Raw genomic sequence first — 22139 nt, 5'->3', positions numbered from 1 at the left:
CATATAGAACTGAATGGCTCTTGGAGGGGGGGGGGGACTTAAGGGGGGGGGTTGAAAGTGAAATATTAACTATCGGGTGGGGAAGATTGGTGGAGACGAACGACAAGAAACCTCTTTTTTTTTTAATGGGGTGGCTGGCGCATACCCGAGCCAATGGAATATCACAGAAATCCATCTGAAGGCCGCGGGATAGGGCGGGATACACTTGTCCCCTGTCCGTTTCTGTGTGAACCCGGGGTCTCTCTCTCTCTCTCTCTCATTCTGTGCGTGTGTGCAAAGTGCAATCCTCAGCCTTCTCGTTCTCTCCTGCATCTCTTGTTTGCATCTGTTTCCTTAAAGAAAAACAAGAAACGGGCCAAAGGTACACCGCAGGAAGTTCTCCCAGGGATCCTGCTTGCAGATTTTAACCCTTCAAAGAAGCGTCCCCGCCCCTCATCCCTGCTCCCCCCCCTTCTCTGCTTGGCCTCCCCCTTTTCATCCCTTGTACTTTTCTTCCTCCTTCGCCCTTCGTCTTGAGCCCCGAGCCCGACCACCTCTGCCCTCTCTTCGGTGATCTTTCGCTTCTTCTCCTTCCCCACCACTTCTTCTCCGGCTCTTCTTACTCTAGAGAAGGGGGCCGCAGCCGGTGGCTTATCGACTGGTGGGCACCCTGCGCCTCCTTTCCGGCTTCTCTGCCTTGGGAGGCTTCGGATCCTCTTCATCAATAATGCATCGTATTGTATAACTCCCAACCCGGACCCCATCGCCTGTACACAGTGTTATTCCCCCCTTTCCCATATTACAAGGGGAGATAGCTTGGGAGGGGAAGAGGGGGAGCGTTGAATGGGGGGGGGAGGAAACTGGGCGCCGATTGGCGGCGCCGGAGTCACGTGCATCAGAGTCACATGGCCAAGGGAGGAAAAAGGGGGTCCTTTTTGGTGTAAATCTGGAGTCTAATTCCGTAATATATCACGGTACCTCGTAAAACCGACACTAAAACGTCCCGGCCTACAAATCACCCGGCCAGATTATGAGTTCATTGTATTATGCGAATGCTTTATTTTCTAAATATCAGGCCGCAAATTCGGTTTTCCCCTCCGGAGTGTTTCCTGAGCAAACTTCTTGCGCATTCGCTTCCAATGCCCAGCGCACCGGGTATGGCTCCAGTGCCACGGCCTCTTTCGCTGCGTCCATGCCTGGTCTGTACCCCAACGGGGGCGGCATGCACCCCCAAACCCCCGGCATGTACTCCAGCAGCTACGGTCTGGAAGCCAGCTCTTTCAACATGCACTGCTCCCCTTTCGAACAAAACCTCTCCATGATGTGTCCGGGAGACGCGTCCAAACCCAACTGCAACAAAAGCGACCAGAGGGACGCGGACTTGCGACACGAAAACAACTTGCGAATATATCCGTGGATGAGAAGCACAGGTGAGAGAGAGACCTCCGAGGTGGTGGCGGTGGCGGTGGCGGGGGCAAAACCTCCGGGAGAAGAGGAGATAAATGACGGGGAGGGGAGGGGGGGAGTTGTGTTGTTTGGAGCGGAGGGGGGGGGCGAGAGAAAGAGGATGGTGCTAAACTCCTTTTATGACGTTTGCTTCGAAATGACACACACTCTCCCTCTCTCTTGTCTCTTTTTCTCCCCCTCCTTCCCTTTCCCTCCCCCCCCCGAGACCCCTCAAGAAAGTAATACCTAAACAAACAAACACATCCTTGAATATGCATTAGTTCTGCTACTCTTCCTGCTGCCGGCTTCCTCAGCGCAAATGACAGTATACTTTGGGGACACAGAACTACACAATTGGGGAGTGGGGGCTGTGAGTGAAGTCTTGCTTCGGACACCCCCTTTCTTTCTTTCTTTCTTTCTTTCTTTCTTTCTTTCTTTCTTTCTTTCTTTCTTTCTTTCTTTCTTTCTTTCTTTCTTTCTTTCTTTCTTTCTCTTCCTTTCTACACGTGTGCACATCATGTCGATAGGAGCAAAACCGAGAGAGCAAGGTCTCGGGAAAGAGGGCCTGACAAACAAGGAGTGTACCATTTGGGTAAGCTAAGAGCCTTTCTTTAATCGGCTCAAACGCCGCTGGCTGTAAAAGCATTTATTCAGAAGTGGAGTTTCAGAGAGAAAAAAAAAATCCTGCGTCCCTACCGCCCCTCCCCGCCCTCAGAACTGGCAAATTCCGCAGGCAATTGTAATCCCAACAGGCCCCTGGAAAAGGAAATAGGAAGGGAGCGGAATGCGGAGAGAAGGAAATAAATATCGTCCCTTCCCGAAGGCATCCCACATTTGTTTAGGAACAGAAAAGTGTGCAAGCGACTGTTTGCGGGGGAGATGCTAAAGGACGACGCAAAAGTGGGACAGATAAGATACTTCGGACTTGTAACATTCTCCTCCCCCCCCCTCCACCCCGCATCTGTGCCTGAATCTGCTCAACATTGACAAGCGTCTGCTATCTAATCTGTCTGCCTAGGTTGTCTGTCTGTCTTGTCTATCTGATTCCGACTGTCTGGTATTGCTCTTGCTATGAAAGACAATGTCTCATTTGAGTCGGCTAGAGCATCAGACAGGACAGAGAGGAGGGGAAGTAAATCCACCCAAGAAGGGTCTCTAACGCGCAAATGCATGGCCTTTTCCTATATGCCTATGGAATTATAACAGTAATAACACAAATCTCCTCGTGAACAACTACAGTTGTTTCAAGTGCCAGTACCTTCCTTGCTTGGTGGCACTGGTGCTCGCTTTACTCGGCCCCTAAAAATCTGCTCCGTTTCACCTAATACTGTCAGAGGAAACGTATTATTACGCTCAATCACGGTAAGCTATGATGTATGTATGTATTTAATTTACACGATGCCTTTTCCCATGCTAGGACCCAAGTCAGTAGGAGAGCTTTTGAATTCCACAGAACGCTTCGTTATATTTGATGTTCACGGATGTCCTATGCACACCTACCTGAGAGCAGGTTCCATTGAACTCAGTGAGGTTTACTGTTGAGCAGACATGGTCGTGACAGCACTGCAAAAAGGGGACGGAACGCATCTTTCGGTTCCGCTTGTCCTTAGGTGAGATAACAGGTGGGGATAGGCGGAATGGTCCGCAGATCGGGAGAGTGGGCAGATTCTCATTCCACCCTTCCTCCAGTTAATATAGGAAGCTTTATTAGTGTTGAAACGTTGGTAAGACTTCTGATGGACCAACTGCAACTGAGCAGTTTCTTGTATTCTTACGTATTTTTATTTTTTGCTCTCTTGATAGTTGATGCGGGGGAGGCGGGCGGGGAGAAAGTGTCTTGGCGCTGATCGAGTTCTTGGCAAACAACCCCTCGGGACTTTCTCCCAGGTTGACAACAACGAGTTATAGGTGGCGATAAAAATGAGGGGGTGGACCTCTGCCCCCCCCTCCCCGGGACGCATCTTCTATGGACATATTCATAGGAAGGATATTATGTTGCAACTAATTATTTGCGTAGGAAATACTCCTAAGGCTTCTCTGTGAAGGGGAGAGAGAAAGAGTAATGGCATGAAAAATGTAACAGTAATCCCATTTTGCCTGTTGGGAACCGCGGAGTCTTTTTCTAGTTCATCACATGACAACGCAGGCGCGCGCACACGCACACGCACACACATGCGCGCACACATACGCACACACAGACACGCACACGAATTGTAGGGAAAAGACAGACGGCCCTATATATTTGCGGAACAAAACTTCCTACAACTTCAAGGCCAGGCTATTGGCATAATAAAGCTGTCTGTTTTAGGAACTGGCCCGTTCCTCCTGTCCCCCTCGCTCCGTCCCACCATCTCTGCGAAGTCCCAGGCACTACCCTGACAGTGCTGTATAAAGAAGTTACAATACCTTTAGAGACTTCATCCGCTCATAGGAGGCCGGTCGGGAAACAGATTGGAGACGGAGGGTGAAAACAAAAATCTCAAACCAGATTTATACCTATCCATACAGAAAACAGCGGAGATGATGGGTGGAAGGAGGCAAAGCCTGGGAAGGAGCTAGAGGCGTTTCCAGGCATTGTTCTTTAAAAAAAAACAAACAAAACCTTAACCTTATAGATCCTATCACTTATTAGGTGATTCATACATTACATATATGCGGGGGGGGGGTGCGCGCTCAGACAGGAACCTAGATGCAGAGAGCACATATCAAAGCCAGGTTTTTGTGTTGTCTGAAGTGGGTGAGGCAAAGACGATTAAGGATCACCCTGTCTCCCCAACCCCCACCTCCGCGCTTCTTTTGAAGCAATAGCTACTGGTATTTAATGGCTGGGAGAGTTTCCAATATGTGAAGGGCAGTCTGCGAAAGACACCGTCCCATCTAAAGTGTGACTTCTTTGCCAGTTCTTCGAACTTAAATTGGTCTTAAGTCCAGCTCTGGCGTGTTTGTATGTGATGGGAGAATCTTTTCTCGAAGTGTCTCTCGCTTCTCCATCGCAACACACTCACACGGGCTCCCCATCACCGTCTTTCTTGTCTGCTGTTCAACAGTATTTAGGGAGATTCCGTTGGAGAAGAAAGAATTTGTCTTGGTTGCCCCCATTCAAATGAAGTTTATGGCGCTCCCTTTAGCAGATTTTACAACCCGCATTCCACAGACATCTTATTCCACCACCACCCCCTCACACACTTTTTACAGCCCCAGACTTCTCTACAGTTCCTTTTTTGAAGAGAAAAACCATCGCCGCCCATCTACACCCCCTATGCTTGCTGATAAATAGCAACACACTAAAATCTCCAAGTGTTTCAGATGAATGCTGAAGAACCGTTTTCAGAGGAGTTGCGGGGGGGGGTATCTATGGAAGGGGAAAACACACAAACACATTGCAACACACAAATAAGAGCATCGACTCTGTTAGGAGATTGGGCACACACGAGGACATAAGAAAAGACAGGAAAATTGATTCCTGGTTTCAATCCAGATTCTTTGGACACCAGAGTAAATAGTTGCGGTAATTGATATGGCTCTAGCTTTGAGGAATTCCCATGTCGACAAACTTTGTCCAGCAGCTTCCAAATTCTCCAATGAAAAGTACGAAATGCCATTTTTTTTCTAAATGTGGGGGCTGTGGTGGGAGGAATAAACCACAACCTCAAATAGGAAGGAAATAACATATCTATGCGTTAAGATTTCTAGCTTAAAGAAACTCAACGGATGTGAAAATGAAAACAAGTAGATTATTGTTTGGAATTAAAACTGTCCCCGCCTTTTCCCTCTGCATGATTAAAGCTTAATTGCACACCTTATGAGAAAATAAATAATTCAGCTGTTCTGGTACATTTATCCCTCCCAAAACATATCTTCAAGATTTTGTCTTCTGGGATGAAAAAAATAAATGCTGACATATTTAAAAAGAGTAACTTAAAATTCCTTAAGTGAATCCTACAACACTGTCAAATTGTCCAAAATCTGTTAAGCCTGCAGGGCTATACAGAAGGACTCACATCAAACTCAAAGACATATGTTAAAAAAAACATACTTATGTTTGGGCTGCACACCTGATTCATCACCATTTAGTTTGGGATTACAGAGCTGAAAAATTAAATCACTGGAACAGAAAACTTTAAAAAAACTGATAATATGAGAATTAATCCACAGTGCATATAGTTCCCCCTTCTGTCCTTCTATGCAGATGCAATCTTAAACACATCTACTCAAAAGTAAAGGCTCACTGAATTCAATAATTCTTCCTCTCATGTACTGTAGCCTTAAACTGTCTGGTTGAAATACGTATGATTTTTGGTTCCCTTTGGTTTCTTTCTTTCTTTCTTTCTTTCTTTCTTTCTTTCTTTCTTTCTTTCTTTCTTTCTTTCTTTCTTTCTTTCTTTCTTTCTTTCTTTCTTTCTTTCTTTCTTTCTTTCTTTCTTTCTTTCTTTCTTTCTTTCTTTCTTTCTTTCTACAGTTATTGTGACTTTACTTCAAAAAACTCTTGTTTCTAAGAGAAGATAATTTTATTTAATTTCAGAATGAAAGAATACGAACTAGAAGGGACAAACACAAATCAGGAAACAAACCGAAGATAACTTAATGAGAGTCTCATTTATTGTTTTACAGGGACTGACAGAAAGCGAGGCCGCCAGACCTACACTAGGTACCAAACGCTGGAACTGGAGAAGGAATTCCATTACAACCGCTATTTGACTAGAAGGCGACGTATTGAGATAGCCCACGCTCTATGTCTTACAGAAAGACAGATCAAAATCTGGTTCCAGAACAGGCGTATGAAGTGGAAAAAGGAAAACAAACCTGCAGGCCCGGGTTCAAATAGTCAGGAAAAACCAGATGCAGAGGAAGATGAAGAAGAGTGAAGAGAAAAGAACAGGAGATGGGAGGGCGGAAAGAGAGAGAGAGAGAGAAGAAAGAGAGAGGGGGAGAGAATGAGAGAGCAAATGAGAGAGAAATGGATGAAAAAAAGCATGGAGGGGGAAAAACTGATTCTAATGTCCAGAAAATGAAAGGAAGAACCGGAAATTTAAGAAGCAAAGAAATAAAGACTGTATATTAAGCAAGAAATGAAACAGAAACAACTGGGCAAACAGAGGAGGCAACTTCTTCTGTTGCTTGACACTTGGAAAACTACCTATATTAACATTTCTCTCCTTTTTTGTTTTTGTACAACAAAACAGGATAATAAATCTACCTATTAAATGTCTCTTTAGAATCAAACATAGAAAAATGTTTTGCTATGTGGGTCTTCAAATAGTCAAGTATTTGTAAATGGTCTTGTTTAAAGGAAGGTGTTTTTGTTTTTCTTTGTTTTGTTTCTTTGTCCTTGATGTAATTTTTTTTTATTTTAAAAAAGGTATTTGAAGTGAAAATGTGGACGTGGTTAGCACTTTTCCTTAGAAAACATGAAAGTCCAAATGTATGAAGGGAACGCAGCATTTAGCATAATATAACTGTTGTACATAATTCTAGGCACTTCTGTCTTTCTCTTCTCCTCCCCTCTCCGTAGGTTTGTGCCTCTGCGTCTGGTTACCGGTGCTGTATTTTTTTTTTTGCTTGTTTGTTTTTGTTGGTGTATATTTTTACATGTTGGACAATGGACCACTTCCTTATTGCTGTCACTAGATCATCTGATATTAATATTGTATTGAGTTAAAAACAATGACAATGTATATGATGGATAACAAATAATTTAATAGTTGGCCAAGCCTTTTTATTCGTATTATGTGATTACTATGCGTAGAGAGAAGGAAAAGAATAATTAAAAATAATCTTACTCAATAGTACGAAATTGTGTCCAGTGATGGCTTTTTTCTTCATTTATTTATTTTTCTTCATTTATTTATTTATGGTCTAGTTACTTTTGATGTTGGTGAGATGTCATTGGAAAGTTTCCCACTGGATGTGCTTTCAGATGCAGTCCTTCTTTCACTGACCAGGAGAACTTCCTGCTGGATTGGGTCCTGAATGTGTGAATTCAAAATTATGGAAATAATCAGAATTCCCCACTTAAAAACTATCTTCCAACACTTGACTCTTATTTCCTTGAACCATGACATTCCACTTAACAACAACAACAACAAAAAAAAAAAAAAAAAAGGAGGAGGAGGGATCGACTTCTATCAAAACCTACTCCAATGATATGCAACTCTATGTCACCGTATAATATTAACTGGTTACCAGGATGGGGAGGGGGAGCAATCTTGTCTAAGAAAAATAAACCCTCTTGCAGTCATTTTTGAAGCTGACATGTACTGAATATCCTTCCTCCTTTGATCCTTCTGGCTTCCAGAAATAATGGTAGTAGAAGTAGTGGTAGCAGTAGTATTAATAGTAGCAGCAGCAGCAGCCGAATTTGGGGTTCCCTCAAAGTAAAACAGAAAAGAGCGTCACCTCCCTGTTTCCCTTATCTGGTGATCATATTTTTGTCCTTTTACAATGGAAGCCATGTTCTTTATTAATGCTTTATATATATATATATATATATATACAGTATATATATATATGCGTACACACACATACACCCCAACGTTTTTATAAATCTAAGTATAATTGGCAAAAACAATTAAAGTTAGAAACAAGGAGAAACCACCGTAACCAATTCTTGACACTTTTAACATATTTTTCTCATCACATTTTGCACTTCCACAAGGCTGAGAACTAAGAATGTCTGCAATTTGAGGGGATAAGTGTTTTCAGGAAGGCAGTACATTTAATATTGTTTTTTTTTTTGTTATTGAAATTTTTATTCATTTTTGTAGCTATAATCAGGGAAAAAAGCCACAATAAGAAATAACCCATGCATACCAATATGTAAATAGAAGAACTAATAAGGGAGTTAAGCCTGAAGGCAAGGAGAATTCAAAATATTTTAGATGAAAACTGGATGGATTTTTGATTCTATCATAATCTGAAATATTTAAAGTCCGCGATAAAAGAAAAGCTTTCTGCAAAGAAGTGCATTTTAGAGATGTAAATTATATTTCAAACGTTTTGGAAGGTTGTGGTTTCAGAAATTATTCCCCATGTTTCTCAAAATATGATGTTCAACGAGAATTACTTTCAAATTCAGTTCCAGATTAAATATTTTAGATGAAAACTGGATGGATTTTTGATTCTATCATAATCTGAAATATCTGGAAACTCTTTAAAAGGCAGTATTTTTACCATCTGTCTATGCAGGGAAATACATGTGAGGTACAGACACAACATACACACACGCACACACGCACAAGTGCACAGAAACACACACACACATACACACATGTCACAAAAAGGCCGTTCTAGAGACTATATACATCCTTATTTCTTTCTGGAATCTGAACAAAGGGAGACAGGCAAGCACACTCAGACAACCCACATGCAAATTCGAAACTGTATTTATCATAACAAAATGAGAAAATAATAGTTGGCTTCCACCATGGGGGGATAATTGTATAGACAGGTTTGTATTACCAGAGACCACTTGTGTTTTTATGCTTCGGAGAATTTATGCAGCCTAAAAACTAATTGCTGGGCTTACCGTACAAGAAATGTGTATAGTTAAACAGGTTTTATTATTGAAAAAAAGGCCAAGTACAGCCTATTTGCCTCAAAATTAAAATAGGTTATTTCAATAGATACCAATTCTATGGCGGAAACTGAATTCTAGAACAAACCTATTGCTTATCTAGTCCGATTTTGCTGCATTGAACCACTACTATTGTTTTCGTGGCATGTACCACTGCAGTAGTGCTTCAAATACGCTAGTGCGCCTGTGCGTCTTCCTCTCTTTCTTTCTAGAATTTACTGATATATAGATACACACTCGCTGGCAACCACCCGCCTGCCTGCATGCACACATTGGCACCCGCACCCAAATCTGTACAAACGTGGGTACGTGTTCGAAAGCTGTGGAACCTTTTATTTTATATATTATAATGTGCGTGTGCGTGCATGCGTGCGTGTGTGTGTGTGTATGTGTCTTCCCCTCTGTCTATCTGTTGAAAATGCTTCTTATAACCTTTTATTATCCTACGCATCCATGGCGCTGAGGAAGGGTGGCGGGGCGAGAGGAGAGAATTAAAAATTTTAATTTTGTTGCGAATTTCTGGAAGGGAAACTGCCTCACCCTGGAGCAAACAATGGTGTTGACTCTAACAATCTCAGTAAACATTTTGCTTTTAAACAGCAAGTAAGAAAAAAAAAACACCTTTTAAAAAAGAGTAGTGTCACCCTCTCCCTCACAATTAAAGATAACAGGTATGAAATAAGCGCAGAAACCTGCGTCAGGAGACATGAAAGGGCCTCGCCAACCTTTAGACTTCTAAAAGGGGGCACTTGTAACCTTTAGCATGTATGGGGGGGGTGTTCTCAAGGACCCCCGTCGGGAAGTGGAGGGGGTGCTCAGAATCTCTGCATATTCTTCTCTCTCTCTCTTTTAAAGAAAAGATGGCGGCTGAGAAAAAGACTGCTGTTAAAGCAGTCATGAAGAAATGCAATAAATTCCTTGTTGTTTTATGAAAATTTACAACTTTGTGATAGAACTTTATGAGTGGCTGGGTTCTGCGATTGGCCAGAGCTGGTCATGTGGACTGCTAACCGTGAACATGAACTTTTTATGATTTCCCATGTGGTTATTCTACCATTCTTTTGGCCGCTATACCTTGGGTCGGATCACTGTCCTCTGTAGGACGGTCGCCTCTTTTAACATTTTTTTTTTGGAGTTTCATGTATAAGCTCGACAGGGCTAAAAATAGAGGAGGAGGAGAAGGAGAATCTCTCTCTCTCTCTCTTACACACACACACTCACTCACACAGGCACGCGCGCGCATAGGCGCGCGCATATGTAGGAGTGAGTTTAGATTGCTAATATTATCGATCCCCCGCCCTTTCCGATCCTTAATTCTCCGTGTTAAATTTCCATACTGATTTGGGCTTCTCCGTCTAGTGATGGAGAAGGAGAATCTGCACCGGATGGAGGCTTTTGCCATTTTTCAAAAAAGGAAGTTACTCCATTTTCCGTGCAAAACGACTCCGCGAAGGAAAAAAGCTTTGAGAAGTCGCAGTGGACGGCTATCAGGTTGGGACAATATTTGTCAGCTTACACATAAAAAAAGCAAACGCAAATTTCCCCCTTCTCCCCCCTCCTCTTCTTCTTCCTTCTCCTCCCCTAATCTGCAGAACGATGGGCTTCAAAAGGTAAGTCAATCTCTATTTTTTAATATCAGGTTTCTTTTAAAAGACTTGTTTTCCTTTTCTATCTTCAAAAATGTGTGGTAAAAGAAGGGAGTATGGGAAGCAGGGAGAGCAGACGAATACTACAGGAGAAATACATCGATAAAATATATTTCCTGAAGAAGAGAGAAATAGATGCTAGGAAGGAAGGAAGGAAGGAAGGGGGTGTGACTTGCAGAATCAGACTTGAAATATTCATGACACCTGGCTATGGGATCTAGGAATTCATCTAGTATAGCTGCCTTTTCAATAATCACTAACAGCATAATAAAAACTCAGGTGGGTCTTCCTCGATTCCTACCCCCCTCCCCCGTTCAGACCTTTTTCCACCTGAAGAATAACGAGCTAGACAGACATGCATGGCATGGAGAGTGTCCTCTAATTTTAGGAAGTTTTGTAGAGCAGGCAGTTCCGTTAAGATGCTTTTCCTCCAGAGTGTTGGGTGACGAAGCAGGAGCCTTTTCTTCCTCTGAAGAACTGTTTTCCTATGAGGGTGGCTGAGTGAGAAAAGAAAAAATGAAAGACAGTAATAATAATTAATAAAGAAAACGACAAAAATAACTGCTGCGATTTTAAAAGTTTGGGGGGGAAATGGATTTGAAAATGAGGACGGCAGGGCTAGGATATTCACTGTCGCAAATATATTGAGATTCAGTTTCTATACAAGGGCTTTTGAAAAGAATTTGTTTTAAAAAGAGGTGTTGTTGGGTATTATACATGTTTTCTTGGGTATCTGAAAGTTGCTTCCTTGCATTTAGGGAGAATATGGTATTCTGAAAGAATAAAGTGTGCGTTTTTCTTATATACTTCTGAGGAAACGATGTGGTTGTTTAAAGGGGGGGTTAAAAAAAAAAAGAGGATTTAAAATATTTTATGGTTGACTTGTCCATTTTACTAGAATATCTAGTAACCCGTTCATGTGTGTTTTAACCAGAACGGGCAAATAATTTTGAAAATCGAATGCTGAATATGAAAATGGTATACTGGTCAATTTAATATAGTTATATAATGCTTCTAAAATTAAAAATTGTATACAGTTTGTAGCTGTTTATCTTGTTTTCTTATCCATTGAAAGCATACTAGAATTAGGGAGAAATAAGAAATAAAGTTGAAAACTCGTAAATTAAATGTATTCTGCATTTTTGTAATGGTTACTCTACAGTCTACACTCATTTGCAATGGTCTTTCTTCCCAGCGTTCTTCCTTCTTTTCTATCTATGCAATAGATAAGTGGTCAGTCTATTTTTTAAAAAAAAAAATAAAATAAAAACCGAAAACATTTTATTTATCTTCAAATTCTCTGTTTTTTCTAAATTGATTCTCCCATAGTCACAGGTTGAAATAGATCTCAAATAGAAATGAAATGTTTCTTTAGTCTTTTGTGCATCCCCTGTGGATCAAAGGGGGCTTCTTAGTGGATTGCATATATTTAGATAGTGTCATAATTAAGGGGTGCCTATCGGTTAAATACCACCAAGTTGTTTATCTGCCCACTTCTAAACACCGTTATCTATTTCTTTTCATTTTATTAGGGACTTAGCATTTACAGTGTCTGTACGACTCATTCTATGCTGTTTGCTGCCATCTACCGTCCAACAGGAGAACTCTTCCATTACGTTTCCATGCTTTACCATGATTAATTTCCCATGAAAACTAGTTTAGCCAAATCAAGATTTTAATTTTCTACAGCTAATATGTTTTTGTCATGTACTGCATTAGGCACGGCTTACACATTCTGAAAACATCTAAAGAGAATTTCCATCCATCTTTTTTTTAAATATATGCTTATCATAATAAACCATCGTTTTTCTTCTTGAATCTGTGAAACATTTTCACGGCTTTTGAGTTGCCCATTATGGTTGTTTTATGGGTTTTGTGACTGCCCCACTAAAATTTTGGAAACAATTTTTTTTTGTTTAAAGGATAATACAAGTAGCATTCATTTGGTAAGATGTTTAACCTGAGTACATTAGCTGACATCTGAAATTAAGGACTCAGATGAAGGTTGCCTAGGATTGTTTTTCGGTTGGAATTACTGTATTTGCCCTTACTTCTGCTCGCATGATCAAAACTCTAGTGGTGTGAAGATGAAGTGGAGGGGGAAAGGTTGTGATACTTTTGGAAACCGAGGATGATGAACTGTGTGATAAATTCCAGTGGATTTGAAACAATAACTCTCCCCTATGCACACGTACACACTCTCCAGTTTTGTGTTATCAGCAAACCGAGATGCATAAGAAAATTGTCTTCAGGCCCTCAGAAGTTGCTTATCTCCAGGAAGTTATCCAGAGGAAGCCCTTTTGAGATGGAGAACTTTCTGGAAGGCTGTATCCATATTCCTTTCATTCCACATCCTCTCCATTTAAATCTCTCTCCTGCCCACATCGCTAAAGCCAATTGAATTTGTGAAGCTGCCTTTACTGTGTTTTTTAAAAATCAGTTTCTGATAAAATACTCCTTTCCAGTAGAGTTCATCCCCTCACCCCGCTTTCCTTTCTGCCCAGACAAATCAAGCAATATGGCATGCATTTCATATACGCCCAGTTACCCTAAAACCTCCAATTTCCTTTTTTGTTAATTATTAGTTAAAATCTTTAATGAACACTTTAACTTCTGCCCACTTCCCTCCTCCTTCTGTAATCTCATTAACAATAGTATAATGCACTGCAGGGGAAGTCAGGTAAATTAAGTGGAAATGACTGGGAAATAAGTTTGAAGTGGTGAAATGCTTGAAAAGAGGGAAAGGAGAGGTTTGTAGGTGTGTGTGTGTGTGTGTGTGTGTGTGTGTGTGTGTGTGTGTGTGCGTGCATGCACACCTTCGGGGATCTTTAATCTACATATGCTAGCAAGGTAGGAAAGTATCACTTAGATGCAATTGAAGTATGGTATAAAGATGACAAAACAAGCTTATTCTTTGTGAATAGTTTTATGGTCCTAAATAAAGTCATGAAGATATTCAAGAGAGTTTTGTGCATGAGAAGGGGCACTTTCATGTGCTTAAAGGCTGGCCTTTAGTTTATGGTACCAATTTACAGTTTGTCTCTTTCTGCCCCAATTCCTGCTGGTTTCACACTTCTCTCTCCTTCTGAATTCCAACCCATTTAAAAAAAGAGAAGATTCCAATAGTCTTTCTAACTTTCATCCTATTTTACCTCTGCTTGGAAATTTCTGCACTGATTTAACTTTGCTTTAACTTCTCCTTCTCTTGCTACGAAGCCCTTCCTCGGCCCAGCATCTGCCTGAAATATTTGGGTGTTGCTTTTAATCCCCTCATTTATCTATCGCCTCCTCCCTGCTCCTTTCTGTGTGCTTTGTAAAGTTGGCTTGTCTTAAGCAGTAAAGGCAGGAATGAGAGGAGTTGAAAAGAGTGGAGGACAGAAACCTGGAGCGTTTTCCAGCTACAAAGCACCAGCTACGCAAGTTGTAAATAAATCTGTTTAATCTTTATTTATGCTTCGCCATTTGAGTTATGCCACACTCTAGTCAAGACAGATTCTCGGAGCTACAGGGAAGGTTACTCTTCACCAGTAACAGGCTGTATGTAGAATCCACATTTCTCTGCTTTGTAATTGCACACAGATTGCTTCCAGATATGAGACCTCTTACACAGGAAGGCCCAGTATAGTAATCTACAGAGATTTCAGGGTATGGAATTTGAGTATTTTCACAGCGACAACAACACAATATGTCAGGCTGGCCATGCGACCACTTTCTGCAGATGGACTGGTTCAGGCACAGACTAACAATTTATGGACAATCTATCTTTTTAGAAATACCTACTGTGAGGTTAAATATTGAGCATCAAAATACCTATGCCATTGTAGAATGAGGAACACCAAAGGCATTTGCTTCAAAGCAACCTTTTAACTGATTAAAAGAAAAGACTTTTTTTCTCCTGCACTTCAAAAAATGTGAGACACGTACAATAAATTTTAGCCCATCATCCCCTATCAAAGTCATTTTAAAAAGAGTGATTAATTACTTCAGAACAAATAATGGAAAATTCTTAAATTAATACGACTCAACTTAAACAAACAACAGTCTTTTCTTACTGGGTGAAGAGAGCCCCCACTTCCTTTTTCGCATTTGATTTGTTAGCAATTAATTATTAGTGAGGGAACTTCAGGCAGTCATTTATTACTAATTTTAAAAAGTTTTCAAACCAGTTTGAAAAAAAATACTCCCATTTCCCCTAGTTTGAAAGAAGAAAGTTTTCCTGAGTCACAAGCAGATTTCAAAAAGACGGAATTATATCAAATCTGTTTTTCTTTACATGTGCCAACCCGACCGCACCCCACGCAGGCATGGCAGTTCCAATAACGCTTTGAATGCTAGTATCACACGCTAAAAAGAAGTAGCGCATTTACTCACTTATTAAACCATCAAGCAGTCAAATGTCAAATGTGAATCCAGATATTCTTGTTCACAAGTGATATGTCAAAGTTTCTAAACAAGAGTCTGAAGGCCTGTGTTCGTTTTCAAATAACTCATTGGGAGAAAAGGGTCTTTCCACTTCCTTTCTCCTCCTCTTCCTCCCCTCTTTCCAACTCCTGATGAAGCAGATCCATAAAATTTGGATCTACTCCGCTCAGAGGGTGCGGGGGGGGGGGAAAGAGAACCTGCAGGAACCGATGTCACACGAACCAGAAGTGAGAGAGACGTTTGTGTGTGAGAAAGAGAGCAAGCTGTAAAAAAAAAAGAGAGCGAGCGAGCGAGAGAGAGAGAACCACTTCCTTTCCCTGTTATTTCCTTCCATTCTAAATGCATGGCAGCGCTGTAACCCACATGGACTTCCTGGTTGTCATTAAAATGAAGCCTTGTAAAAAACGAAATCGTAATCTGGTCGGATTTCATGACTCCTTTAACCCTCCTACAAGAAAAAAAAAATTCGCATTGGATATTTTGTAGTAGGAGATCACGTTGCCATGTAAATCCGATCTGGGAGCAATTCAGTGTTATGTGTGGTGAATAATTCCTATGTGTAGATTGCATAGTCAGTTATAGAGGGATGATAGATAGGTCGACTGCAAGACCACTACATTCGTCCGGATTGTGGTAATGTCGTTAGACATTGAGACAGTCAAAAGTTGTGATAAATCAGAGACTCATTTATTTATATTTTCAGTCTGACCTACATGCTTGGTGGAGAGAAGGTATGATGGTTTGTGGGCACTTAGAAGTTTCAGATTCACAGAAACTAGATGATAGATAGATAGATAGATAGATAGATAGATAGATAGATAGATAGATAGATTAGATAGATAGATAGATAGATAGATAGATAGATAGATAGATAGATAGATAGATAGATAGATAGATAGATAGATAGATAGATAGATAGATAGATAGATAGATAGATAGATAGATAGATAGATAGATAGATAGATAGATAGATAGATAGATAGCAGGGAAAATGAGAGAAGGCATTAGCAACTTGCAGTTTAACAAAGCTGCCTTGTTTTTTTTTTAAGTAAAACTATTTCTAAAAGCTTTTATTGAAATGCAAAATAATCCCAAATGAAAATGCAAGTCAAAGGAGAAAACACATGCCAATTGAATTATGCACCACAACTGCAGGAATCTGAAGGTTGTTGTGACTCTAGCGGAGCAGTGACTTGTCCCGTTTGAGGAATACCCAGACAAACAGGAAGACATGAGCCCGAAACTTCCGTCATTCGAATAACTCTTCCAGATTATTTATCTATTTATTTTTGAAGGAGTGCAGGAATGTAACCAAATTCTGGAGACAGATAGGTTCCATGTAATTAAAAAAAAATACGAAACCCAGAAATACACACAGCCTATACCACAAAACTCAAACACAAGAAGTAGAGACAGAAATTCTGTTCGCCGGCTTGCCTCTTTATTGACAACGCGGATGACCCTTCCCTGTCGCCTTAAATGCTCCACCCCGCCCCCATGCTTGGTGATCGATAAAGAGTGTTCGTGGCCATCAGACCGGCCTCTGTCTTTAAGTCTAAACTGTCCAAAGACGCGGCCTTAACTATAAAAACGCAAGAGGGCACAGTTCTTTAAAGATATACGGAATATCGTCCGAGTTGAGCACTAGTCCCGTCAATTTATCTTCCCTACGTGATACAAGGTACAGCAGGAACTTAAAAGTGAGGATCTTTTACCAGGCTGGAGGGATCAAATATGCAAGTGAGTGTGTAAACACACAAGCACGCACGCATACACACCCCATCAATTAAGTTAATTTAATAAAGTGGGTAGGGGGGCGCGTGTCAAAACAGATTCCTTCGAGGGGCCCCCTTCCCAAGAGCAGGATTGAAGCAGTTTTTAAAATAACGATCTGTATACGATAGCCCCCCCCCACAAAGAAAGCCTGCAAAGATCGTACGGAAGTTTTTTTCATCGAAGAACTGAAGGCTGACACTTCCTCTCTCTCTCTCTCTCTCTCTCCAGCTACCATTATCTATTTTATATCTTTATTCCTATCTTTCTATGTTCTAGAACTTCTCGTCTACTCTTGAATCCTGTCAACTCCCAAAAGGAGTAGGAGAAAAACTAACTGATAATTCCCCTCCCACTGACCAAACTTTTCCAGAAGAAAAGAATTCAGCTTTTCTCTCCCCCCCCCCCCCGCCATCCCCGTCTCCCTGCCAGAGGCGATGATCATATCAGATCTCATTTGTTTTATTTGGCTTTCACTCTCTCCTCTTCCACCTTTTTCTTCGCCTTCGTCTTCTGTTGATGTATTTGTTATTATGATTTTTTTTAAAAAAAACAAGGAAGGTCCAAAACGTTTTTTTGGATTTATCTTTATCTAGATAATTAGTATGTGGTTAAAGGGGAGGGGGGGCTTATTTGTGTATGTGGGTTTTCATGTGTGTGGGGGCGCACGTTTCTGTTGTTTAAAAGTGATGGTGTTGGTGGCAAGATGCTTTGGCTGGTTTGTTCTAGGGGGGTCCCCTGTGCAAAGCTAACCCCTCTAGGGTGCTATTTCGCAGTCTTCGAGTCTTGCTATTGGTCAGCGCGTGATCAGATGGTTCTCTTTCCTTATGTCCCTGGTTGGCACGCGGCCATCCCCCTTCAGCTAAAACCCAATCTCCCATATACTGCTAATAGCTAAACCGCTTGGACTATAAAACGCAACAAATCATAAAGACCAAGGGAAAGAACAGGCGCTGTTTTGCTGGTTTATTATTGTTATTATTGCTATTATTATTATTATTATTAATATTATTATTTCCAATGAGTTCTTATTTTGTCAACTCTACTTTTCCGGTGAGCTTAGCCGGGGGTCAAGAACCGTTTCTGGGACAGCTCCCCTTGTATTCCACGGGGTATTCGGATCCTTTAAGGCACTATCCGGCCACTTATGGGACTGGGGGTGGTGGAGTCCAAGAGAAGGGTTACCCGGGCGCGCCTTACTACCAGCAAGCCAACGGAGCTTACAACCGGAGCCCAGCCTGCGATTACGGGACATCTGGTTTTTACAGGGAGAAAGAGACAGCCTGTTCTCTTTCGAGTTTGGAGGACCCTGTTCAGTTCGGTCAGGAGCAAGTCCGGAAGTCAGACTGCTCCCAGAACAAACACGTTTTCGGGGACACCGAAGATCAAAAGTGCTCCACTCCAGTTTACCCCTGGATGCAAAGGATGAACTCCTGTAACAGTAAGTTGCTCTTATTTTCCCTTTCATCTCTGTAACGAGGGGTGGGTGAGTGAATGGATAAACAGGTCGACAGATAGAGAAGCTAGCCCTCCATCCCATTTCTTTCTGAACAGGAAATGTTCCCCTTCCAACAATCTCAGCTTCCAGACAGTGGGACGAGAAAGTTTACTCAAACTTTTATACAACATAAATCCTACTTAAAGCATGCATGCTTGAGAATCTTTGTTTTGTTTTGTTTTGTTTTGTTCCCCCACTATAAAAAAATTCTGTGATTTGCAACAATAACCTTCAGTTAGTTCGCTTCTTCAGCCAACTTTCTCTGTCCACCAAGGCACACAGAGATTATTGATTGACCGGTTCTGTCTTGTAGAAGGCTATGTTAGCTGTCACTTACTAAGAGTGATTTAAAGACGTGCCTGGAGTATTCTCTCTCTCTCTCTCTCTCTCTCTCTCTCTCACACACACACACACACACACACACACACACACACACACACACACACACAAGGAATCAGTATAATGCTACATCACCCCAAATTTAGCAGACCAGGATTTCACCCACTTTCTCAAACCCACTCTACCCCATTCCATTGCCATACCAATTCATATCGGAGGGAGTGTATTCTCTAACTCCCTTGAATAATGTCAGAAGGGCTTAAATATTTGAAAGGAAAGAGCTGCATTTTTAATGAAACTCAGGCATAATGAAATGCCTGTCTGAAGAGGAGTTGCATATAGTTACTCCTTCATTCACTCCTTCACTCCCTCCCCCCACCCTACGAATCCCCCACCTTCTTCTGTGATCGACAGTTGCCTCTAGGTGCCATATTATTTTTCCACGAAAACACTTTTTAAAAAATGCTGAAGACATACCAGCAACTCCTCCTCCCCTCTCCAGGTATACAGATCCTGCATGTTGTCAGTTTTCAAAATTCCTGAGTGAGCGGGAGGGGGCGGGGGGAGGAAGAGCAATCGATATACTTCCTCATTGCATAAAGTCTCTAATCTATTACAGTAACCGATAAATAGAAGGGAAGGGGAAAGCAGAAATGAAAGGGGGAGGGGGGACACAATGCACAACGTTTCACATAAGGCGAAGGGAATGGGTGTATGATGGCTGCCCAGCAGAATAGTGTAGAGAGAGGAAGAGGGGATTCATAACTTTGAACATCAATTCTTCCCAGATACAAAGTGCAGAAAGGGGTCTATGAGGAAAGCAAATGGTTTAGCAAATCCTTGCGAATCTTTCAGGGCTACTCTTAAAACACATTAACTGAGAAGCAAAGTCTCATTGATTTCTATGCACCATTACATCCCAGTGGCACTTCGATTCTTTACTTGTTTACCCAGAAGTAAGTCATGCCGGTTATCTTCTTGCAACTGCATTTTCTTCCAAGTTAAGTAACTTTCAGGAATACAGGCTTTACTAGTTATGCAGAGCAGTTGGATCACTTTATTGGTGAAAATAATCACCCTGGGATTTACTCCCAAGTAGGAATACACGGGACTGTACCCTGAGTCCCCCACAAACCTCACTCAGCAGGGATAGGCAATCCTATTGCACCTTCTGACCGTTTTCTCCAGTCTTTAAAACAGAAGTGGCAGGCTTTAAGCTCTCACAGAACTCTTCCTCAGAACTTTTCCACCATCCCCTTAGTTTGAAAGAATAAGCACACGAACATCTAGAAGTTGTATGGCGAGGCTGCACATTCTCAAGGTGAAAGTGCTGTGATCACAGTGGGATCACTTCAGAGGGTTAACTGGCCAGGGGGTGGGGGCTCGTGTCCCCACCGTTTCAGCACAAACACAATGCACCTGGGGGTTGGAAAGCCAGGGGTAGGAACTGTGATATGGTTTTCTTCTTTGTCTCTTTACGGCACCCACTGGTGTGTTTTCTACACAGTCTGCGCTCATAAACGGTTCCTTGTGATCAGAGAGAGTGGGGCGATGGACTGGGGAGAAGGCCACACAGAAAAGAGGACTGATGGAAGGGAGGTGAACACCTCCTTTCTCTCTCTCTCTCTCTCTCTCTTTCCCTTTTCTTTAAACACTGGAGTAGAGTATTCATTACCGAACGTATCTGGAACTCCCAAGACATGTTTCTTCTCTCAATCCACCGCCCTGTCTTTTTTTTTTTTTTTTTAACTCCTACCAGGTTCCTCCTTCGGGCCGAGTGGCAGGCGAGGGCGACAGACCTACACCCGTTACCAGACCCTGGAGCTTGAGAAAGAATTTCACTTTAACCGTTACCTGACGAGGCGCCGCCGGATTGAGATCGCCCACGCGCTTTGCCTCACCGAACGCCAGATCAAAATCTGGTTTCAGAACCGGAGGATGAAGTGGAAAAAGGAAAATAAGCTACTGAATTCGACTCAGTTGAGCGCTGAGGAAGAAGAGGAGAAGACGACGGAATGAAAAAGAGGAGGAAGGAGAGAGGGCGGGAGGGAGGGAGGGGAGAGCGTGGAAGAAGGCGAAAATGCCAACAGTTGTGGAAGCTTCAAAAGCGGCAAAATTAAAAAAACAACAACACAACAATGAGGCACAACCAACACACACGTTTTTGTAAAATACCCGAGACTGTAACGACAGTGTTGGCTCGCTGTCCTTTTGCACCCTCACTCGCATCCAGTAATTTGTCATAATCAAGCTTCTAGTCCAGTTTTGTTTTTCCCATCCTTTCTAGTGACCCTCTTCCCCTAATCACAAATGGATTAAAAAAAACTTTGGATGTCCTTCTTAGGATTCTTGCTAACCCTTATATTTAAGTGGAGGTGCTGCAATATATGTGTCAGAGTTGGGGGGGAGGGAGCCACTGGTTGTCTTCGTTTTGTAAAACAAAACTCTCAAGCACGATTTTACATATATGTTGTTGGGTTTGTTTGTTTTTTTTTAAAGCTAAGTTAATCGAGCCCTGTCCTTGAAGGGTTTCCGGGTTTCTTGGGTTTTAAAGAGAAGATCTATTCAGAAAGAACAAAGACTACCTGGAAAATGTGCAGAAATTTTAAAAGAGGGGTGTTCTCGTTTGCTTTATTTTATTACAATTTGTACAGTGTTGTGTTTGTAGTTTGTGTTAGTTATTGAGATTTAAAATCGTCTAATAAACAACAAACAAACATGTTGAGAACCTTTGCCATATTTGTATTTTGGGGTATAAGTCCTTCCTTTACCTCCTTCATGCAGAATTTGCCTAAATACACTGGTTGTTTGCTTGCTGAAAAGGAAGGAAGGTAAAAAGGAAGGAAGGAAAGGCCTGTTCTCTAACAGAAGCTTTATCTGTAACCTAAATGGGCAACCATTTCTTCAACTCTTACAGAAGTTAGCACTGAAAGATAACATTTGGTGTGCTCTCCCCCCCCCCCACTTCCAATTCTTCCTTCTAATCTTAAGTGAAAGACCTTTTCACCAGCAATATCTGGAGTTGACATTTAACTTTAATGTGGATCTTTTTATTGTTACATCACAAAAGAGTTATGAAGGGGGATAAGGGAAACTCACCTCTTATATAATAAATCACAAAGGAAAGCCAAGAGTAAATATATCCCTCATCACATATCTGCTAAAAGATGTCTTATATTTGTACAACCCATTTCAAACACTAGATAGACTTCCTCTTAGTGCATTCTCCTCTCCACACTCTCTGGTTCTCATTCTCTCCCTCCCTGCCCCATCCCCCCTCACACAAAAACCTACCTATTATTTATATATAATCCAAAATTCAGTTAAAATATGCAGCTACAAGCTAGCCACCCTTTCTGTGCAGGATATTGAAAGATTATTCTAACAGAGAAATAAATGAACAATTATAATACAAGGCTTGGTCACACAGGATTTTAAAAGCAGGCTTGCACATGCATCTTTC

At 41.6% G+C, this 22139-nt stretch overlaps 3 protein-coding genes and 1 long non-coding RNA gene across 6 annotated transcripts in view; 3 read left to right on the top strand and 1 right to left on the bottom strand.

Moving 5' to 3' along the window:
* Window positions 1-795: 795 nt before the first annotated feature.
* On the top strand, window positions 796-7219 carry HOXB7 (homeobox B7). The gene is made up of 2 exons (XM_020809859.3): window positions 796-1409; window positions 6037-7219. The coding sequence occupies exons 1-2, from the start codon at window positions 1010-1012 to the stop codon at window positions 6288-6290; spliced, it is 654 nt and encodes a 217-aa protein (XP_020665518.1). The 5' UTR covers window positions 796-1009; the 3' UTR covers window positions 6291-7219.
* Window positions 4024-11103, bottom strand: LOC110087909 (uncharacterized). Its single transcript, XR_002302009.3, has 2 exons — window positions 10965-11103; window positions 4024-7391 (listed from the first exon to the last, which is right to left on the bottom strand). It is a non-coding gene; the product is annotated as an uncharacterized LOC110087909 (long non-coding RNA).
* The window catches only part of HOXB3 (homeobox B3), an 86205-nt gene continuing 73841 nt past the window's right edge, over window positions 9776-22139 (top strand). Inside the window, exon 1 of one of the 2 annotated variants that reach the window (XM_073004346.2) lies at window positions 9776-10489. The gene's annotated coding sequence lies outside the window, so the exon portion shown is untranslated. Of the gene's footprint in view, window positions 10609-22139 lie in introns of both variants that reach the window. The other variant, XM_073004343.2, reaches the window with a different exon arrangement.
* Window positions 10475-21404, top strand: HOXB6 (homeobox B6). 2 transcript variants are annotated; one of them, XM_020809879.3, is made up of 3 exons: window positions 10475-10608; window positions 18108-18280; window positions 20436-21404. In XM_020809879.3, the coding sequence occupies exons 1-3, from the start codon at window positions 10595-10597 to the stop codon at window positions 20693-20695; spliced, it is 447 nt and encodes a 148-aa protein (XP_020665538.2). In that variant the 5' UTR covers window positions 10475-10594; the 3' UTR covers window positions 20696-21404. The 2 variants fall into 2 exon arrangements, with proteins under 2 accessions (XP_020665538.2, XP_020665537.1); XM_020809878.3 differs by lacking the exon at window positions 10475-10608 and having other exon boundaries at window positions 17719-18280.

Source organism: Pogona vitticeps, chromosome 6 (genome assembly GCF_051106095.1).
Source record: "Pogona vitticeps strain Pit_001003342236 chromosome 6, PviZW2.1, whole genome shotgun sequence".
Taxonomy (NCBI): Eukaryota; Metazoa; Chordata; class Lepidosauria; order Squamata; family Agamidae; genus Pogona; species Pogona vitticeps.
This window is presented reverse-complemented; position numbering and strand designations above follow the sequence as displayed.